At 34.9% G+C, this 22,862-nt stretch overlaps 2 protein-coding genes and 1 non-coding gene across 3 annotated transcripts in view; 2 read left to right on the top strand and 1 right to left on the bottom strand.

The window, feature by feature from the left end:
• Positions 1-22,862, top strand: part of LOC148948053 (uncharacterized) — a 476,379-nt gene that overhangs the window by 279,042 nt on the left and 174,475 nt on the right. The window lies entirely within an intron of this gene.
• The window catches only part of elgi (E3 ubiquitin-protein ligase NRDP1 elgi), a 58,250-nt gene continuing 48,168 nt past the window's right edge, over positions 12,781-22,862 (bottom strand). The window contains exon 5 of the mRNA XM_089095676.1: positions 12,781-14,943. Coding sequence (XP_088951802.1) covers positions 14,620-14,943 — 324 coding nt within the window. The 3' untranslated portion in view covers positions 12,781-14,619. The remainder of the gene's footprint in view (positions 14,944-22,862) is intronic.
• TRNAW-CCA (transfer RNA tryptophan (anticodon CCA)) lies at positions 21,269-21,340 on the top strand. Its single transcript has one exon. It is a non-coding gene; the product is annotated as a tRNA-Trp (tRNA).

Genomic DNA, 22,862 nt, shown 5'->3' with positions numbered 1-22,862 from the left:
AATACTGTGACAAGCTAAACAACGACAAAGCACTACTCTCGTGGAACTCAAGCCCCATTTAACTCAACCCCTGTGCAACTGAATCCCCCATGTACCTGAACCCCTTTTTAACCGAAACCCTGTACAACTGAACCCCCGTGCTACTGAACCCTCTAGCAACTCAACCCAATTTAACTAAACCCCCGTGTTACTATACCCCCTTTCACTGAACCCTCGTGCTACTGAACCCTCCATGGAACTGAACCCCTGTATAACCGAAATCCTGTACAACTGAACCCCCGTGCTACTGAACTCTCATGCTACTGAACCCTCGTGCAACTCAACCCAATTTAACTAAACCCCCGTGTAACTGTACCCCCTTTAACTGAATTCTCGTGCAACTCAACCCTCCATGCAATCCCATCTCCCTCAAAACACTTTTCAGCCATTTCTTGTTAAATTTTTTTTTATTTCTAAACTATTTTAAATTGACAATACTCTCCAAAACATCACTTGTGTATTATACAGTACACTATCATCCCACCCCCTCCAATTCGCAAATCCCCCCTCGTGCAACTGAACCCTCCATGTAACTGAACCCCTGTATAACCGAAACCCTGTACAACTGAATCCCCATGTTACTGAACCCTCGTGCCCTGAACCCTCGTGCAACTCGACCCAATTTAACTAAACCCCCGTGTAACTATACCCCCTTTAACTGAACCCTCGTGCAACTCAACCCAATTTAACTAAAGCCCCGTGTAACTGTACCCCCTTTAACTGAACCCTCGTGCAACTCAACCCTCCATGCAACCCATCTCCCTCAAAACACTTTTCAGCCATTTCTTTTTAAATTGACTATACTTTTCAAACGTTACTTGTGTATTATACAGACCACATCGGAGAGGTAAACCGAGGTCAAGTCACAATGTCATTCTATCGTTACTTTTCAGACATTTCTTCTTAAAACTTTATTTTCAACTAATTCATCCGGGTTTTTCACAAGCAATTCGTACTATCCTCGCTCGTAATCGCTAATCACCTTAACCCTTTATTAAGTTAGAAAAAACTTTATTCTAGAAAAAACTAGAATAGTGACATAATTTCACTTTATCAACTCTCAAATTCTATACCCACCAGAAACCTGTCTCCTTGTGCAATTGAAACTGTTAAAAATGGGTGTTACCTCAGAAAAAAACTGGTAAGGCATGTACCGTTCGTAGTAATAGGTGACTGACCCTGGTAAGTCATATTACGCAATCACTTGTGATATTCCCTATGCCCTTACTACTCTTTCAGTAAAGCGCGACTGACACTCGCGCTGCAATTGAAGTGTAAGGGGAAGACTTACCCCTTCATATATCTAGTAAAAACATTTTAAACAAGTAAAAGCAAAGTGAAAACATTTTAAATCTATCTTGTTCTGAAAAGATATATTTAAATCAAAACATGTTTTAAATGTTTTCACTTTTATTACTTCCATAAAAAAAAATATCTAAGCTTTAAGGAATAAACATTAATATATGTCAATTCATCTGACAAATGACAATCCACAGTCATTTTTTTGTTGTCGTTGTTTTTTTTGTTTTTTTTTAGTAAAGCGCAAATTATGTTCTGGTCTTGAGAAGGCATGGGGGTTATCAGCCCTACTCATGTTAATTTTTGCTCGTTTTGGATTTGACTCGGCTATTCATTGTAATTTCTGTTCTTTTTTAGTTTCATTTATTTATTGATAGTAATTTGTTGTAGTTTTACACTTGGAAGATTATTTGACTTTATTTCTGCTCATATTGACTTAAGGGAGCTCTTTACTTTTCTTTGAAAAACTTGTTTTGTGGAAAAGTTTTTAAAATTAATTTCCTATAAAAAGCTGACCTGAATTCAAACCTCATCAGCAACAGTACTACCCTACTAGAGGTGGAGAACTCTTCTGACCTTACTTGGCATGAAAATACTAGACTGACTCTAAAAATGCAAACTGATACTACCCAAATGCCGAAAAACCCTCAAGAAATTCCGGGCTCCAAAGGATAAATTGAAACTAATTTTCTGTACTTTTATCTGCCCACTCTTAGAATAGGCCTTTCCTGTTTGGCATTTCGTTCTAACAAAAGAAGAAAGGGAGGAAATTGAACTAGTTCAGAAGGGTTGTCGACAAATCATCTACGAAAGTTCCTCGTTGCCTTCCTCTTTTTCTCTAGAAGAATGTAAACCTGACCTTCTTTATACTAGTCGTGAGAGACTGTTCAGGAATTTTCGGATCAACCCTCCTCCTCCTGCTCTTCTACTAAAACTTCCTCCCACCTCATTTTGTCCCTCGTAAATTCCGTTTCCAAAAAAGGTGCTATAAAAGTTAAAAAATTCAGGCGAGTTTAATCCAGGTCACAGCGCTATTTGCGTGACTTTGTGTCAAGTTTTGTTTATATTTTTAATTATACATAGCTCTTGGATAATTTTCATATTTTGACCAAATTTAATTATTATAATATCTTTTATAGTTTTGACTAAGATTGATAGTTCTGAGTTTTTGTCGGTTTTTTTACTTAAGGATACCATGTGTTGACCACGTCTATAAAATTTAATCTTGTTTTTAAATAAATTATTTTGTTTTATTTGAAAAAGTAAGTTGATAATTAATTACTCTTAATAGAAAAGTTTTTTTTAGATCAAAATACCGTGCGCTTACACGCAAATAATATACAGTTGAGTTCCAGGTACAATTGTAACGAAAGCGAACTTGAAAAAAAAAACATTCTGACAATACTATGATTGCGTCGACCTGCGGAACTTGCAACTTGACCTGCGCCGAGTTGAAGGCTTCAAATGGTATGACAAGATCCGCAATATGGAGATCCTAAAGACCTTCAAATTAGCGAACCTCTCCACCCAAGTAGAAGCTCATTCTCTAAGATGGTACGGCCACTTACTCCGCCTCCCACCAACTACCCCTGCAAGTTTCATTTTGGACTTCAATCCCTCGGAAAATGTCTGGAAACGTCCTCAAGGGAGGCCGCGCGCAAGATGGGCTTATCTTTTAAATCAACGCACCTTCAACCGCAACATCAACCCTAATAAGGCTCCATTCTTTGCCCTGGACAGGGCTGCTTGGGGAAGACTGACAGCGCTGTCAACCAGTTCCCTCTACGCTGGAGACCCTGCTAAGCAAGAGCGTTAAGTCAAGTCAAAGTCAAGTGAGAGCCGATGAGCATTTCAAAAAATTGCGCTGCCTTTATGTGTAACGAGTTCGCTTTTAAAGCCAACTAGAAAATTTAATAATTTTCTAATTTTCTTGGATTTTCGAATTCCTCGAGAATCCAAGAACATTAATATCATCTCTTGAGTTAACAGTGTATCTATTATCCCTAAAATTCTCGGAGCTTCCCAAAAGAAAACTGTGTTCTCTAAAATTTCTCCGAAAGATGAAGTTCATAAATAAAAGAAAATTAGTACAAAATACAAGCTGTTAAGTTTTGGTGAGATTCTGGAGAAGCCAATTTTCTTTTGAGAAAATTTGGGAATAATGGAAACGCTGTATAAGAGTATAAATTCATGTTAGAACTGCCAGGCAATGGTGTTAGCTCTGACCGACTTTGGGGAGTTGATCAGAGTAAGAGGCTTATGAATAAAAAAAATATCAATTAATCTATACTTATTAGACACTGTAGATGGTGATAGGAAAAAAATGTACAGCATATTTGAATGTAAAAATTAGATGAAGGTTGTATATGTAAATATTGAATTTTTAACACAATCCAGTTTGATCTGACCAACTCTTTGGAATGTTTTGGAAAGGTAACGTTTCTTTGTAACGTTCTGTGGATGAAGGATGACAGATTACCAAAGATCGTCCTTGTCAGACCCGTTTAGGGCCAAAAAAGCAGGTCATCCCCAAATAGGGTGGGAAGATGCCATGAGGAAAGATTTAAAGGGAATGGAAAGTTCTTGGGAACGTTTAAAGAGGGAAATTTTAAATAGATTGGGATGGAGGAGGATCGTGCGTAGCTGCGGTGGCCTCAGGTGGCTTGATTATGCAGTGAGTTATTAGTAGTAGTATCTATAAACAGCAAAAGGAAAAAAGTGGGCATGTATCGAACGTAGGTATATTAAGTGGGATTATTTGAATATAATTCTTAGACGAAAGGTTTAAGCATTAAAGAATATACCAACGAATATAATAATATTTTGTTATACTTTAAGTATATACAATTTACTTACACATTAAAAATATAATCATGTCTTCTTCTTGAAAAGTAATTCTGGAAATACTCCAGCTATCATATACTGATTCTGGAGCCATCAACCTAATATTTCCACCATTGACTGATTGACCCGATTCCAAAGTGTTTGGCTCAAATGAATCAAGAAACGAACTATTTTTTTCCGGTTAAAAACTTTTTGTTAGAAGTTGAATAGATGGCGTTCGCGTATTAGGAAAGAAAAATGCTATAATCGACGAGATAAGTGTTAGGTTTGGGGAGAAAAGCTGAATCAAAGAGAAAAATTGGAAAAAGTGGGCAATTCACCAGTCGTAGTGCGTCCCAAGCAACGGCATGACTATCCCGGTCTTTTCCCCCTAGAAAAGATTCTTCATGTGCTATCTCTGAATTTTTTGGAGTTTCCCCTAATTTCCAACCAAGAAAACTAGGCTCGTTTAGTCTTGCCAAAAAATTATATTCTTAGGTACACGGACGTTGGCATGAAATGGATCCTTATATTTTCATTAACGTTAATTTCTAGGGAGATTTTAGACAGCCCGCTTTTCTTTTGTGAAAATAAAGGGAAAACAATGGTTTGATGATTAACTCTCCTATTAAATGTGCAAACATACGAAATAAGAAAACCGCAGTTAATAAAATAATAATAACAAAATTTATTAAATCCAAATATTATATATATTAAATAACTATTGAAAATACCATTCATACCTAAGTCCCATCTTGACTTATTATAAATTATTGAAATATATTATTGTTCTTCAAGATTTTAGTGAAATACAAGATTTGCTGGGAAAGCATTATGATTATAGATGGTTGAGATAATGAAAATTAAAATAAAAAGATCCCAAATAAAAAATTCTGATTTGGGGGATTTTAGATTCTGGATAGCTGAGATAACAAAACAAGGAATGGGAGAACACAAACTTCTGTCAAATCTTTTGTTTCACGGGGGATGCATTTTGATTATGGATGGCCATTATAACCAAACAAGGAAAGGAAGAACTTTAGACTTACTTGAAAATAAGAATTTCTATTTTGCAGAGACTTTACTTTAACTGTCGACGGCTGAGATAGTAAACGCTAGGAATGCGAATATATGCTTTACTTCAGACTCAATTTCTTTTTGCAAGGCATTTTTTTTTCTTTTCTTAACTTTTTACATTCCGAATGGAGGCATCCGCCTAATAATAAACCAAATTTATTTATTTCTTTAATTCAGATTAACGGAATCCATAGCAGGATTAGAAAACAAAGAAAAGATATCGAGTAGGTAGTTAGAATAATTGGATATGAGACTCATTGCAAAAAATATGGGAAAGTTACAATGTTTTAAAAGCGTTTCCAATCATTCATTTGGTCAGTAACTTGAGTCAAATGACCTTTTAGACGACCAAAAAAAAGAATTAAGCCGGAAATGGTTCAAGGCTCGAGTGCTAGTGGCCCAGCAATATGAGTGGATCGAACTTCTAGCGAAAGGATATGATATCAGGCCATTGCCATTACACAACGAAAAAGCTTTCGAAAGAGTATGACATCGTGGAATAATAAAGAAAGTCCGTGGCTCAGCTCGAACATCCCACTTCACAAGTCTTGCCACAAACCCATTACCTAGCACGGATGCTCGCTTCAAAAGATCCAGAATAGGGCTAATGGGGCAGGGTCATTCATTCCCATGACTCTTTCCAGTCTTTTAGTGAAAGGTTAAAGATGAAAATCCTTCTCAACCTAGCAAGATGTTTTAAAGCTAGCCAAGCCTGCTTTGCACAGACTAGATTTTGGCTTAATATATTTCTTGACAACAAAAAAAAAAAATACTGATTATTTATCACTTTCATTAAATTTTACCTCTAAACCTATAATATTACAGATTAGTTATACCCATGGGTATAACAGATTGGTTATACCCATTTTTCTACCTTCTTAATAAAGTTTCCAGATGCTGCACCACAAGTGGCGCAAGCAGTTTTGAATCTCTAACATTCCATGTTAAATTGCTAAAAATTTAACCCATATGCCTTTCCAATTCTCCTTGACTCATTCGTCATGTATGAGTCACCTTCAGTCAGTATGAATCACTCATCACTGAGTATGAGCGATTAGTAACTATAAATTTTGGTAGGTTGTTACAAAGCATCAACTTAAATATCACAAACTGGGAGCGAATTTATCCTACTACTCAAAATTTCTTTGCGAGTGAGCACGATCAAAGATATAGAAGGCTCCATTCTCAAACCTGGATTTACCAACAGGCCCACTAGGCCCGGTCCTAAGGGCGCACAATCCCAGGGGGGCGCAATAAATTATCCCTTAGTGATTTTTGTATTTAACAAAAACTGGAGTAACGTTATTCATTGTCAAAGTGTCAGATGCACTCCGCTGCCATGCATCCTTTTCACAGAAAAGTGATTTCAGAACAACATAGGAATTCCGTGGCAACTTAAAAACTGTCAGATTTATCCCAAGAATGCTAGATGAGAGTTCGGTATCACCTCTTTCTTTCATTACTTTTGGCTCATCAATTGCGTTCCACTATCTCCGAATTTTCAGGAACTTCCCCGACAATCTCGCAAAAACACCTGCGCCTAGAAACGTCAAAGTTATAGATCCGGCCGAGGTAAATACTCTGGAACTGCATAACTCAGAAATGCATCAGCTCACTTCTTTCTTCATCGTGAACTAGTGAAAACAAATAGGCGGGATGGGACAATATCGCACTCATGAAAAGTACCGACCTGTCGACTAGGATAAAGCTGAATTTACTGATGGTAAGGTACAGACGCGTGTGCAGTCTTTAAATAAAGCACTCGGAATAGCGGGGATAATCCTAAAGAACTGAAGATTGTGACATAGCTCACCCCCTCCCATCCCCCGTATGTTCTTGAATGTTACTAATTGTTATCAACCATAAATAAAAAAACACACCAATTCTTCGACTGAAAGCATTACTTTAAGACAGAATTCCTTACAATAGAAAATCCAAACTAAAATAATTAATATATAAAAGTTTTATTCTTGACTTAAAGCCAGCAAGTTCACTAAACACATGGAAAATTTTAACAATAAACAAATAACAAAAGAAATTAGCACACATAAAACGAAAACACAAAATTACGTAGTTAATTTTAAAGATATGGCAAATTTTAATAAAAAAAACTCAAATAATTGAAAAGATAACTTCTAAACTTAGAAATATTTCTTGTAAAAGCATAATGACGCATGTGCAATAAAACCTAAGGGCACGCCATTTTAATATTTCTTGTAGAAGCATAATGACGCATGTGTAATAAAACCTAAGGGCACACCATTTTATATTTGTATTAATGAAAACTACACCTTTTAGTATCTGTTTCATATTAAAATTTAGTTCAAAATATCAGCTCACGATGCTCTTTACAGTTGTTTTTTTCTCTTACCTAAGAAATTAAAATATTTAATTTTGTATATTTTTTTCGTGTCTGATATATGGTAAATATTTTTATTCGCAAAAAAAAAATGTCATTTATTTCAGCAGGAGTGTTTGCTTGCATAGATACACATGGAAAGAACGGAGGCATCCCTCACGGAAAAACATTGTGACCTGAACAAACCGTTTTACTTTAACTGTTGTTTTTGGACTGTCACCCCTAAGAAATCCTTAAACAGTTCGATAGGAGTAACTTCAATATCTAGTCATTCTTGTATTGGGCTTTTAGTGAAAAGAACTAAATAGTTCCGTTTTGGAATAGTTGAGGGCTAAATTTAACTTATACAATTATACACTACATTGACGCAGCCTTATAAAACGGAAAGTGTCAAGTAGTTTAAATACTTTTCTGGTAGCCTAGACTTTCATATTTTGCTGTGGTTGTATCGTAAAAGGTCTGTAGTTTTAGTGATTGCTTTAATATAGGGTAAGCATCTGCCGTGCTCATAGAGAATGATTACAAATAGCGTTTCCAGATGTCTGATATACGATAACACAACCTAAATAGCTTGAATTCTCAAGCGAAAAGCTAAAGCGAAAATTGGTTCGGAAACAACGTTGATTAAGACTCAACTAAACAAGCATTTGTGCCACATCCGGCAACACTTGTCACAAATAATTTAATGCACAACCACAGACGAAGAGATGTACCACATCTGGCAATAATTATCTTTAAATCCCACATCGTAGGGAAGTTGATAATTGGAGCGGGCGTGGGATTTTGGGGGGGCTGAACCTCCCCCGAGCAACTTTTACACCATAAACCAGATAAAGGGATACCAAAAAGGATATTGCCGGTGTAAAAGATTTACTGTCATCAATACTTATATAATGATGGAGGGTAAGAGACCAGAGGGTAGTGGCCAAGTAGCTCAGTGGCCAACCATCCATCAAGACACATATTGGGGGAAAAAGAAAGAAAAGTGAATACATAAAAACGTTTCATCTCACTTCCGAACAGTAAATGAAAATGAAAGGAGGGAATGTATTTGAGTTGTTTACATATCTGCCAATTCAACGTTCAGAAGTTCGGAAGTGAGTTACTTTGTTCCAAAATTGATTGAGCCTCCGAACAGTATACGAAACTAAAAGAAGAGACGTGCGCTTGCAGATTACAGAACAGGATTGTGAACTAGATAATGTATATAGTAATGAAAGAAAGGTTTGAAGGCTAGGTCACGTTTTTATACATTGCTAAAAATTATGATTTATGGCTTTCCATCTAGGGCCGAAAGAAAATCAGGTCGTCAACGAAATTGGTTAGAAGAATTCATGAGAAACAATCTACAGGTGATTAGAATTTCCCGGTATTGACCAAACTGTGAATAGATTGGAATGGAGGAGAAGCGTGCGTGCGAGTATCTCAGGCTGCTTGTTACAGCAACGAGTTGTTCGCTGTAGCACTAATTACCAACTGAATCAAAATATTCGAAAAAAACAACTTGATTCTAATATACTAAAATTTGTTTTTTGAGATGCAATGTTTATCTAAATTTATTTAGATCCAGCCTAGAGTTTTCTGAAATTAGGCTGATTTTTTTCTTTTAAAACTGTTCTTAAGGATTACAAATAGTTTTGGCAAGAATAGTGCTTATCTTCCTTTGCCTTATTATGAATATTCTATTATCTTGGAACAAGAAAGGTAAAAAAAGAAAAACAAAAGGTTCATTTTGAGTCTATATTCGTAATAGGCCATATACTTTGCTCGATAGTAGTAGAGGGCGTTGGTAATTTTTTTTCTCTACCATAAAAGAATTTCAGTTTTTTCCCCTTTTGAATTCCACCATTTTAAATACTCAATTAAGCTTCAGGTATATTCAGGAAAAATAAATAAATGGTTCAATCCAGACTAGAGCGGACACCCTACCCTCCTCTAAGATTTGTTTTTGGTGAAAGGGCGTACACCAAAGGCGAATAATAACATTACATAATCGTATGTCAAACAGCAGTACAGCCCAGTATTTTATTTTCTGTAAAAATTTAGGTGCGGCACCTTAGATGGTATTCAGTCAAAAAAAAAAAAAAAAAAGAAAAAAAAAAAAAAAAAAAAGAAAAAAAATGGCCAAAGCAAATTAATGTTTTCGTTCAGCTAACAGACGTATCAGAATTGTGTATACAATTAAAAATTACTGAATAGCTTTGGTTCTTAAGCATAAATTTTGTCTAATATACATAATTCTGTCAAAATTAAACATGATTTTTCAGTCCCCCAATCAACGCCGTATCCAGGGGGTATGGGGGGTTTGCTTGTGGAGATCAAAAAGTTAATGAACTTGAAATTTCTCTCCAATTAAAATTTACTTTAGGAGCAGGGGATTGAATGCCAAAACGAGGTAAATAACATGGAAATAATAAAAATGCAACAAACGCAACAGTAATGGAGTTCCTCTTGCAATGGAAGTACTATATCTCTGCCCCCTCAACACTACAGTGACTGCAATATCTTAATTGCATAAATTAAGAATGACATTATTAATTAAAAGAGCAAGTATCCTAAAAGTGTGGGACATATTGTAGTTTGACATATTGACATATTGTAACATATTGACATATTGACATATTGACACATTGACATATTGTAAGTGTGGGACATATTGAAGTGCATATTGTAGAAAAAATACAAATGTTCGACAATAAAGAATAAAAATTGAAAATTATATTTATTTTAATATATTTTCCTTGTTAAAATATTGTTTGATAAACTCAATATTTATTGCTAAAAAAAGAATATTCTGCTTCTTCTTCAGTCAATAAAACTTATAATGCAGTTATGAGTTTTAGACTATATATTTAAATAAACATTTAGATATTTGTAATTATTTTCTCATCATGTTCATTTTTATATACCACATTTCTGTTATTTTTTTTTCATTTGTTAATTTAGATTTTCCATTTCGTATTTTTTTTTTAAGTATAATATATATTTAGAAATGTATATGGTTCCCCAAAAAAGGAGCAAAAAGAAAGAAGACTTTGCAGTAAATTACGTTTTTTTTAAAACCTCATTCCCAGTTTATAATTGTTTTTACATTTTCCATAGAATAAACCTTTCTAACATAACTTTAATACAAAAAATTTAGTATATTTAATATCTTCATAAAATAGTATTATATTTTATAAGTGGATAGAATTTTTGAAACAAGTGGTGTAAGAACAAGGCGAAGGACCAGAACTCACCAGTTTTATAAAACCATTCTAGAGCATATTTGAATATCCTACCACGAAAATAGTACACAGTTCAAGTACACCTCTCAGAGACCAGTTTATTTATAATTTCGCTATCGCATGTTCTTATTCATTTACTCTGGCGTGGGAGGAGAGCGGGGCTGTTGGAAAAAGAACAACAAAAGAGGCGGATTGTATGAACAATTCCCCAAAAAATTTCTCAATTCCCAAAAAAAAATCTTGGTTGTGGCAGACCAATGTGGCTGGCGAAATTATCTAAAAATACAAAGCCAATTGAGCAGGTTACAATTCCCAAGAAATTCAATCAGAGTGGAACAAATAGATCACCCCAGAAAATATCTACTTATATAACGAAACTCAATGAAACGTAAATTGGGATGATTCTACAGTTTGCAATAAACAAATCAGTAAAATAGATAAGAAATTAAAAGCAAAAATTGCACTTTTAAAATAGGAAAATAAATATGTTAAAGTCTTATCTAGCACGAGGCAAATACAAACGGGCTTTAAATACTTAGACCCCCTACCCAAAATACCATGATTTATCCTATAGATTTTAACCATATATTTTTGGCTATTCTTAATATACATAAGTATATTCTCAAATCAGACTCAAATATGTTTTATCTCAAACAAATTCTCATCTATATAAGTAAGTTCTTATCTATATTCTCAAATATATCTCTTTATAGGAAAAATAAGGGTATATGATTAAGCAGGCTCTTATACTTAAACAGAAAGTCAAATAATCCCCGTGAATACTAAAACAGTAAAGAATAATAGCAAACTCAGCGAAGATATGAAATACAACTGCATTAATGTATATGGATGAACAAGCAAACCCTGACACACAGGAACCGATTTTGTCCTTTCTTGTACCTAGGGATTCAGGCGATCAGTAGAATTTAGTTTTGTAACGATTACATCATCCATCTTTTGGTATCGAAAAGAAGAAAACGGTTTCTAGGTTTAGCAAAAAAAAAAAAAAAACAATAGCCATATATATATATTTATGATTTCAGGGTGCGACGACTCATAGAAACATGGAGTGGGAGGGGTCAAGATTTTCCCCCTAAATCTTTTAATGAAAAGAATAAAAAACATATTTTTCAAAATCTAGATGGGGGAGATTTTTTATTTTTCAGTGAAAATACCGAAAGAGTAATTTTCATTTGGCGCCCCTGATAGATCAATTTATAAGATTCACAAACTGAATCCGAAGTTAGTTTTTTTTCTGTGCAATTAAAGATGATAAAAGATCAACAGCATTTTACTTATAATTATTTTCTTATGCAATGCAAATATATTTAAAGTTGTGCAACAACGAACTTTTTCGCCCTTTTAGCTGCGCCAATAGTTTTTTGGCGCAGGGAGTATCTCAGCAGTGCACAGGCGCAGACGGTAGACATTTTTCTTTCATTATTATGCCAACCGTTTAGTTGTTTATAAACTTATAGTCATAGCCATGAAAATAGATATATTTAAGAAAACAAATATTATTAAGAAAACACTGTCGCGTAATTATCATTTTTTTTTCCATAAATATCATTACCTCACAAACATCAGCATTTTAATTAGTTATGATCGATTGAAGGCGAGAAATAACAATTTATTCTACACTTCATCTCCTATTCAATATAAACAGCAACACTGATCCAACAACACTGATTTAAGCGCTAACATCACATTATTATAACTTCTAGCAGCACAGGCAAACATATATCGGCGGCAATAATTCAAAAAATTATATATTAGCAAGACCGTATCCAGGGGGGGGGGTTACCCAGTCCCCCCCCCCGAAATGTTTGTTTGACTCGTAAAAACGTAACAAAAATGGACATAAACAAATTTTGTATGCGTTTTTTTAGGTTTTTTTGTGCAACCCCCCCTAAAAAAATTAGTAGCCCCCCCCCCCCTCCGAAGAAAAATCCTGGATGCGCGTCTGTATATTGGACAATGTAAATTTAAAAAGGAGAGCGAAGTAACTGAAAGAAGCGTTTTGGAAATTTCGTATGTCGGCCGTAGCAATAAAAAAAAACTGTATATTACAGAACACCAGAAAGGAAAGCGAAAAAACTGAAAGAAGCGTTTTTTTTTGTTAGTTTTGAGGAACAACTGTTTGCAGAATAAGGTTTTCTGTATCAAGCAATTTACGCTCTTTGAAGTACCCAAAAAACAATCTCTACATCCTACATCTAGGGTATCTAATCCTACATCTTATTGGTAAAACATTAAATCAAACATTTGTTAACTTGATTAAATAAATAATACTGATTAAGTTAAATAATTTAAAATAAAGTTAAATAAGTTATAGAAAGTTAATAAAATCAATAAAAAAAACCCTAATAGGGTTTTTTTCCTAGCCCTATCTAAGAATTCAGTGTATATTCAATTCATTGCATATTATTGCACCCGGTGGCTTGCTTTACTCAGCTTAAAAGGAGCAGCACAGGGTGCCACAGACTGGCAACTAAGATGGATTTTCTAATAGTGACAGTTCCATAATAGGGGTTTATACCTAGTTTTACTTCAAAAATAAAACGAAACAAGCAAAAACAGAAAACTCGAACCCACGACAGCTACATCATTGCCTCCTAACGCGCTATTTTAGATATTCTGACTATATAATATCTAGACAATAGCCACTAATATAAACTTAAACGGCTATCTCTCTTGGTATAGCATACATTTGAAACTCACTTTCTTCCGCTTTATTGAAAACCTTCATTATAACTAGTTTTCTTACACATTTACATTAGGGTTCATTAAGCAGAATGCAGATGTAAATCAATGAAATTATTACCAGTCAAAATACATAATATTCAAGTTAGAGGGGGCTAAGAGAGGAGACTGTTCCCCACCAACATTTATCTTCACGATTTTCCACATATTTCACCTGTTTTTGAAATGCAGTCAAGTAACGTTTTCAAGAAGATATTTGAATTTCTTTTGAGAAATATCACAATTTCAAATAACCTCAGGAGGGGATGGGGTAGCATTTTTCGTTCCAAGTTATAGCGAAAAGCTGATGCTTCTCATGTTATTATTCTCCCTTTCTTCCGACTATATTGCGTAGCTAACGATTTTACGAGGCAAAGATGTAGAAAAAAAGAAGAGATAACAGACATATAATAACAAATAGAAAACTGGACGTATTCCACGGTTCAGGGATATTCATCACGACTGGAATATTTTTCCTGTTTAAAAATAATCAGAGGGGGTCCCTCAACGCTCAAGAAGTACATTTTTAGTGCCATAATTGTTGCAACAGGGAGTTCTTTATATCACTTCGGATGGGGATCAACTTTTCTAAAATCCCTTCGTTTGGGGATATGTTTAAACTAAGCGCGCTATATGGATCCTTGACGAAAACAGTTCTCCCCCGAATGGGGTGGGAGGGTGTCGTAAAGAAAGATTTAAGGGAAATGGGAACTTCCTGGGAGGGTGCAAAGAGGGAGGCTTTGAATAGATTCGGATGGAAAAGAAGCGTGCGAAGCTGTATTGGCCTCATACAGCTTGGTGCAGCAGTGAAGTGTTAGTAGTAGTTTATATGGATGCTTCGGAGGTGATGACTCTCCTTACAGCCAAATATTTTAGCCGGAAAGTAAAAATCACATTCATTTGATTATCTCTGCAACAGGGGAAGACGTGGGAGGCACTCCCTCCGGAGTAATATATTTGTTTACTAATTTCTGGCAATTCAGCCCCCCCCCTCCAAAATCTTGGACGGCAAAGATAATGAAAAAAGCATAACATATGTGTAATTAAAAATAGCTAAGCCGAAGTATTTCTCGGTTCGGGGACATTCACAACTGGATACTGTTCCTGTTCAACACCATGAGCAAAAATCATCACTAATCCGGGCGCCAGCACAAAAGTATTTTGGTCCATATGAGGATTATCACAGGCCATGACAATGACGGCCTGCTTTCCCGGCACCCGACGGCAGATGTAGTTTTCATACTGACGTCGATTCGTTTGCCGAGTTTCTAGTGAACAGAGGCCTGGAGGCCATCGCCGTTCGTGAGAATTTTCCATAAGATCATCAACTATATGCGCAGGACAGCCAGATTCAGAGAGAGAGCGCTTGATAGTTGTCTGAAATAATTATTCCAAATTAAGATATTGATCTAAAATATAAATATGAAAAAAGGAATAAACAAAACATAAATAGTTATTGACTGAGTGACTGAACATAGACACTCCAATAAAGTTCCATATTTCTGGTCAAATTAAAGGAAAATTTTTGAACTCCATTCACATGTGAGCTCAGCTAAGCTAATAATTTTTGCTCGCTAGTACTCAGCTAAGCTCACCACTCTGGACCAATCAGCCTATAAAGCTTATAAAGGAAGCTCATTATGATTGGTAGATAATGAAAATACCTGCACATTACCATTGATACCATTGATAATGTGGAGTCTTGAAATTAGATGAGTGCCGGTTTTGGTGTGCTACCTTTGTTTTAATTTGTTATATATTTAGTTTTCTCCTCCTTCAATTATTTTTTTTGCTTTTAATCAGAAAACTGAAATTCGAAAATAAAAAAATAAATAAGAATTGATCTGAAAAAGAATTAATTTTTTTTTACTAATTTTCACAAACCTTGGCTCATTTTTTTTCTATTATGTTTTGTTTTATTATTTATACATTATTCATTTTATTGTTTTACTTTATTTAACATAAATAATTTTTATTTATTTATTTAAATTTCCAAGAATTAATTCACCTAAAAACTGAAAGGAAAATTAATATAAAATTCACCGAGAAATTAATATAATATAAATTTATCTAAAAGAATAAAAATGAAATACATCTTTTATTTTTCTTTCTAATTTTTATCAACCTTAACACATTTCTGTTCTTTTTTTTTTGCATTATTTTTTATTTCATTATTTATCCATTATTCGTTTTATTGTTTTATTTTATTATCAATAATTATCTATAAAAGTATTGAAAATCGCTGTGTAGCACGCAAATTTGGGCAATTGTAGCACTTTAGGAAATGACCGAGGGGGCAACACTGTTCAACAATCACCAAAAATAGTCGTCTTATTAAAAGCCCTAAATTCCATAATTTTTGTCACATTTTCCGAATGGAGACAAAACGTATTATGAAAAAAACAAAGCTTTTTATTATCTGGAGAACCACATAGAACAAACAGTTCGTGGTAACGAACTGTAAGTAAGGAGCGAACCGGCTCAATGGTAACCGAAACTCTAGAAAAAGGGATTTTGATACCAATAGATACATCAAATGAATCAGATTTTAATGCTGATTTCAGATATATAAGTTTCATAAAGTTTAGTCAAAACCATCAAAAGTTACGTGTCTCAGAAAATTTCGCTGATTTTCAAAAAAGGGGGAAAGAACCCCTAAAAGTTATAGAACCTTAATGAAAATCACACCATGATATTAAGCGTATCAGAGAACCCTACTATAGAGGTTTCAAGCTCCTATCGACAAAAATGTGGAATTATGCATAACTTGCCAGAAGAAAGATCCCGGATGCGTGTTTATTTATAATTTTTTTTTTTCCAAGGGATGATCGTACCGATCCAGTGGTCCTAGAATATTGTGGAAGGGCTCATTATAACAGAAATTAAAAGTTCTAGTGCCCATTTTAAGTGACCAAAAAAATGGAGGGCAACTAGGCCTCCTCCCACGCTCTTTTTTCCCATAGTCACCCGATCAAAATTTTAAGATAACCAATATGCTCAGCATGGTCAAAAATATGATAACTATGTCTTTTAGGATGACTTAACCCCCCGAAGTCCCCGGGGGGGGGGGGGCTGAAAGTTATGAAATATACCCAATGTTAACATATAGTATTGGTTATTGGAAAGTATACAGACATTTCAGGGGAAATTATTTCTGGTAGTGGGGGGGGGGCGTAGGGGGTTATGTGGGAGGAACTTTTCAAGAAGGAAGTTTTCATGGGGGAAGGGACATTGCTATGAAGGGGCGCCGGATTTCCCAGCATTATTTAAAAAAAATTAGAATTTAAATAATAAAAAACAAGTTTTTCAACTGAAAGTAAGGAGCAACATCAAAACTTAAAACGAACAGAAAATATTACGTATTTGATTGGGTTCACCCCATAGTCAATACCTCGCTCTTTAAGCTAAAGATTTTTTTTAGTATTTTCATAAGAGCTATTTATTCTATTTAACGGCCTTTGTGATTAAGGGGTCATTTTTAAAGAATTGGAACAAAATTCGAACTTTAGCTTAAAGAGCAAGGTATTGACTAGGGGGCGAACCCCCTAATATACGTATTAAAAATATATGAATATAGAAGTTCGTTACGTAAGTTAATTCGTAAGTTACGTATATTTATTACAAATAAAAACGTTCGTAAATAAAATTAAACAAGTTTCGAGAAATCCATTTAACCAGATAAAAGTAAAATTAATATGCAAATTTTGTTTTAATTATTCATGTACGGTGAGCCAAAATCAAAACCTGTATTAATTCAAAAACGTTCAAAAATTAAATAATAATTTTTTTTTTTTAACTGAAAGTAAGGAACGACGTTAAAACTTAAAACGAACAGAAATTATTCCGTACATGAAAGGGGCTGTCCCCTCCTCAACGCCTCGCTCCTTACGCTAAAGCTTGACTTTCTCACAACTCTAATTATTTTAAGCAATAAAAACGTTTGCTTAAAGAACGAGGCGTTGAGGAGGGGACAGCCTCCAGGAGAGCTGCACATATACCAATGAAAAATATCATAATATTTTCGCTTAGGTTGCATCAGCAGGTTTGTCGCAAAATCGCTTTTTCAGAGGTGACGCATACCTTTAGCTTAGCAACTGTTAGTTTAATATTGTGGTTAAAAAATTTTGTTGGGACAGTAGAAAATTAGCTGTTGATGAATTTCTCGTCAAAGACTTGATCAGAGCAAAACGTGATCAGAGCAAAATGAGCCCTGATTCTCTCAAGAGATTCACCGTCGAGAAGTTGACTGATTAAGATCTTAGTTGACTGATTCGCCATAAAATGGAACTACTGATACTTTTGAGTATGGGTTTGACTAAACCGCATAATAGCAAAATTTTTCAGTGTTGACGAATGAAAGAGTATGTCCTTCACAAGGTCACCGCTTGTTCTGCATCAAGAATAAGAATTTATATTGATTCAGAGAGCCGAAAAACCTGCTGGATCGATTGTGATGGTGAATTAATTACCGAGATTAAGAGTAGAATTGGTCAGTCAACCAGAGCTTTTAATTGATAAAGCTCATTTGGAACACCAGAAAATATTCTCTGTGACTAAAGCTGCGTCTCTTTAGTTTCAATATGCTATCCATACTCTTCTATGCTAGTGAATGGTTCTTCGGACAGTCTACAATATACCACATATAATAGCTCTCCTGGTATATGTGCAATTAACAAGATGCCAGAGATGACGCCTTTATTTTCTTTATCTATTGCAGACATATTGGAGAATATAAAAAGATAAACGTTCAAATGGTGATAAATCCATTTATTAGAAAGCGAAAACAGATACAAAAGTCTGGATATTTCGATCGCATGTAGAGCGACTTTTATCAGCCGATATATTGAAGCATTAGAACTAAAACAAACATATCTATACAGAAATATGTATAAATAATTCAGAAATAATTCTTTATAAATATATTAGTTTTAGTTTTAATGCTTTAGTATTTCTGCTGATGACGATTGCTGTACATGTAACCGAAATATCCAGACTTTTGTATTTGTTTTCACAGTCTAATAAATGGACTTATCACCATTTTAACGTTCATTTGTTTATTATAGAAAGCCAGTGTGGCCTTGGAAAAAAACCTAATTTAAGGCATTACGTCAAAAATACGTCATATAGGCATATATGGGGAAGACTCCGGAAAGAAAACTTTGAAGGGAGGCTTGTGCTGGCCTGCAATTTTCAATTTTGCTTGGTTTCAAAATAGGTGGTATTGCTTATAAAGTTCAGCTTAGATTCTTATTGGGTATTAGGGGAATATCGAACAACATATCGGGGATTAACGGGGGAATATCTAACAACCTTGACATTAAAATTCACTAATAAAAATACCATATTTCAACCTAGGATCCTATCAATTTGTTCCTTTGGATTCACTTCTATCGTTGTATTCATTAGTTTTAGATTTATCCATTCACCTGCCCATAACTAAGATATTACTTAAGACTTTTTTTTGGCAAGGATTCAAACTAGCTCTAAAAACAGGAAACTAATCCCTTTTTCAAAAATCTTCTACAAATTTTCAAGGTGTCTACAATTCAAAAAGTCGTGTACACCAAATTTGAAAAAAAGTAATTCTGCAGATGGATAGAGTTGAATCTCAGCTGGTAAATCAATACTGACATTTTATATTAAAACATTAAAAATTCAAGGAGACCAGAAAAACAACATACTAAACGTTAGAACTTTCAAAAAGTTGTCTATTTTTTTGGTCAAAATTTTGTACCTAAGCAAAATGTTCAGTAATTCGTTCAAACTTTTCAGTTTAACTGAGACTTTTTAATGATAAAGTATTCGATATTTCATTTATCAAAATAAATGAATGTTAACTGCATCTTCATTCTGTTGTTTTGTGTTATTTTCTGAACTTGTTTCTCATCAATAACTGGTTCATAGTAAGAAATTTTGCCAATTTGAAAATAAAAACACCATATTTTGTATATAGCCTTGAACTTTATCTTGCCCCATTAGGGGAGGGAGACAAAATTATTCCGACAGGTCCCGTTATGTCACAAGATTGTTATCCAGTTTTTGTATGAGTAAATTCAGTACTTCTTTTCTGGGAAGCAGGGGCGTAATTGCCCCATGGGAAACACCAACGCGGCGTTTCTACCTTTCTGTACTACTTTGGTCGTTTAAAATGAATTTAATACAAAGTGATTATAAAACAACTTCAGAAATTTCGACTACTTGGTAAAAAAAAGAAGCTAGGTAACTTATTATGTCTTTACTGACTGCCTTTCCCCTTTCTCAGATTTTTCATGGGGGAGGGGGTTTGCAGCTCCTTCTTCTGGGCAAGCTTTCTGTACCTCCGGGGACGGGTGGTTGTTGTCTTGATTCATGCTTGCAAAACACACTTGCAGTAGTCTACATTCAGAGGAGACATAAACCTGTAGGTTCATGTCTCCTGACCTTACATGATCCTTTTGCATGCGGCTTATTTTAGAATTTTCGTATAATTTGCTTTTGTTCTCTTTTGTGTAGTTGTATTTTATTTATCCTAGGTTTCTTTTTTTCTATTTTGTTTGCACCATTAATTTTCTTATGTTTTTTACACTTCGATGTCTATACTTTATATTCGTTTCTCATTGTATCGGGATAACTAAAAACTTATTTTAAAGTAAAACCCAAATTTCTGTTAATTGTCTTACATTTCAGCTGTTTTATTTAATTGAACCTACAAGTTCAATACTCCGTCATGTCTCCTACATGAACCTGTAGGTTCATGTCACATCTTTGATTTTTTCGGTACAGGTGCATTATGCGGGCACCGCGAAAGAAGTCAAGTTTTGTTAATGCCAATGAAATATAATAAAAAAGGAGGAATATATAATAGTTTAGAAACAAATTTGGGCTATATATTTGCACATTAAGGGGGGGGGGGTATGGTGGGTAAAGCATAGCATATATGAAATACATAACCTAACCTAGGTACCTCCCCCCCCCCTAAACCCAAAAAAACACTCATTTAAATATTGTAACTCATTGAGAAGCAACGGCTTTGCAATCATTTATCTATAGCGGTCTCTTGCAAATAGCCAGTTTGACAGGCTTTGTCGGGTGACTGTAGCATTTCACGTTGGACATTCCACATACAGTAATATAACGGGGCCCGCATATTGCACCAGTACCATTTTTTCAATAGGAATAACAGGTTTAAAACCTAACAACTTTGGAACAATAAGAAACTCAACCACTTTTGTGGAAAAAAGTGTCTGTCCTTCCATTAAGTTTAGCCTCCACAACAATGTTTATTTCAGAGACGAATTGGTCAGAAAACGATAGTTTGTATTTGTATCGACTCTTTTCGAGTAACCTTGTTTATATTGAAGTTGTTTAACTTTGGAAAATGGAAAATTAGCGTATTAATAGATCTTGGAGGCCTGCTGAAAATCCAGCACTTTGTCCATTTGATGAACAAGCTTTGTTCATTTGATGTCGTAACTGACCGGAGGTTTATCATCCAGCTAAACATGAACTTGCGATAAAGTTGAAGTTTAAATTTACTCAGTCGGGAGGCAGGGTACAACAAAACGAACTACACCATTAGAAAGCTCGTAAAAAATAATTCTGGTAGGGTTCGTAACTCAATTTTGACTAGGGGTGTCAGTTACAACATTCTTGCTTTCACGCGGTTGGAGTACACGTGATAACAATGTTTAGCATATATAATTTCTCCTTTAGGTCCAAATAAGACTTCGTGGCGCAACGGCAGCGCGTCTGACTCCAGATCAGAAGGTTGCGTGTTCAAATCACGTCGAGGTCAAATTTTTCGAATTTTCATATCGACTTGTTTTCTTTACATCTGTTTTAGTATTTAAACCCGTTCTCGACAAGCAGACTGTAATCAACAGAAACGAAGGCTTGTAGATAGGGTTTGCCAAGGATGAGTAATGAGGAACCATTTTAGGCAATGGCGTAACTTCATCATCATGGTAAATCCTGGGAGGGGAGGGGGGGGGCAGGGGGTAGAGCCAATTTTCTTAAATCAAGTGAAAATGACAGTGAAAACTGAAAAATGAGTCAAATATTACCGTAGAGGCAAAAATATAATAAAAAAAACTGACTCGTTTTTCTGGATGCTTGAATTATGCAGGATTATCTTAGTTTTGACAAGATTATTGAGGAAACAAGATTTCACCTCAATGGGAGGTTGAAAACTAGTCTGGAGGGGCCAGTTACCCCCCCCCCCCCCCGCCCATAGCAAATTGCGCCCCTGATTTTAGGTATGTTCAAGGAGACCATTATTAGAAATAACAATTTCCGACAATTTCATAATAATCCACTGTCAAAACTTTTTGTTCTCAAACAAGATTCTAGGTTTTACAACCCTAGTGACATTCCGGATTGTGGGATTGTCAAGGAAAATCGGATAAGACAATCGAGATTGTCACTGAAAACGTAATAATTACAATCTGGATTGTCAACCGAGGATTCAGACTGTCACAGAAAAATAAGTCTCAATTCTGTGCTCAGTCCCTTGCTAGAACCAAAAATTTGACGCACCCTATAAAGCTAGTGCTTATATATGGACAGTTGAGACAATTTTTCTCGTTAAATTAAAGAAAAAGTTGCTCTATGAAGAACTACTAATAATCGACAAAACTACTAAATAAAAAGAAAATTAAAAGCTTAAGATGAGCATAAATTAACCTGTAAGTTAAGAAAGCTAATCATGGTTACCCCATTGGAGGCAACCATGCACGAAAAGAACAATAATAGTAACCAAAAATTTAAAGACGCGCTTTCAAACAAAAAATGTCAATTGAGGAAGGATCCATTTGAAACTGATTCAGGAATGGTATTATGGTATAAGTTCATTACGTAGACAAGTTAGTGGGAATTCAAAAAATAGCCTGAATCCCCCCCCCCCTCAAAATCACATCGGATCAAGATGAAAACTGCAGCATTGAAATAAATATAGTCAAAAACCTGTTTTAGAATATTTACAGTCCCTCATATTTAGCAACAAGGATATCACTTTTACATATCGAGGAACTACAACCATGTTTAGCAACAAGGATGCCCGTGGCCCGAAAACACTTGCATCTCATGAGTGCAGCAAAAGCTGCACCTTAATACAGAAAAAATCACGGCCCATAGTAGTCAAAACCTTATAAACACTGTCGCGAAAGAAAAACTTGTCATCAATGCTGATTAAGGAATAATAGCTATTATTTAGATTCATAGTTACAGTAAAAAAAAATATTGCAGAAACAAATTTATGAATTTTTCAAAAGAGCCGGAAGCGATGATGTTTTCTTTTTTCTGCTTTATTACTCCAATAC

Source organism: Artemia sp. Qi Xiang Cuo, chromosome 10 (genome assembly GCF_049724085.1).
Source record: "Artemia sp. Qi Xiang Cuo chromosome 10, ASM4972408v1, whole genome shotgun sequence".
Taxonomy (NCBI): domain Eukaryota; kingdom Metazoa; phylum Arthropoda; class Branchiopoda; order Anostraca; family Artemiidae; genus Artemia; species Artemia sp. Qi Xiang Cuo.
Note: the sequence above shows the minus strand (reverse complement) of the source record. Positions and strands in the feature narration are given on the sequence as shown.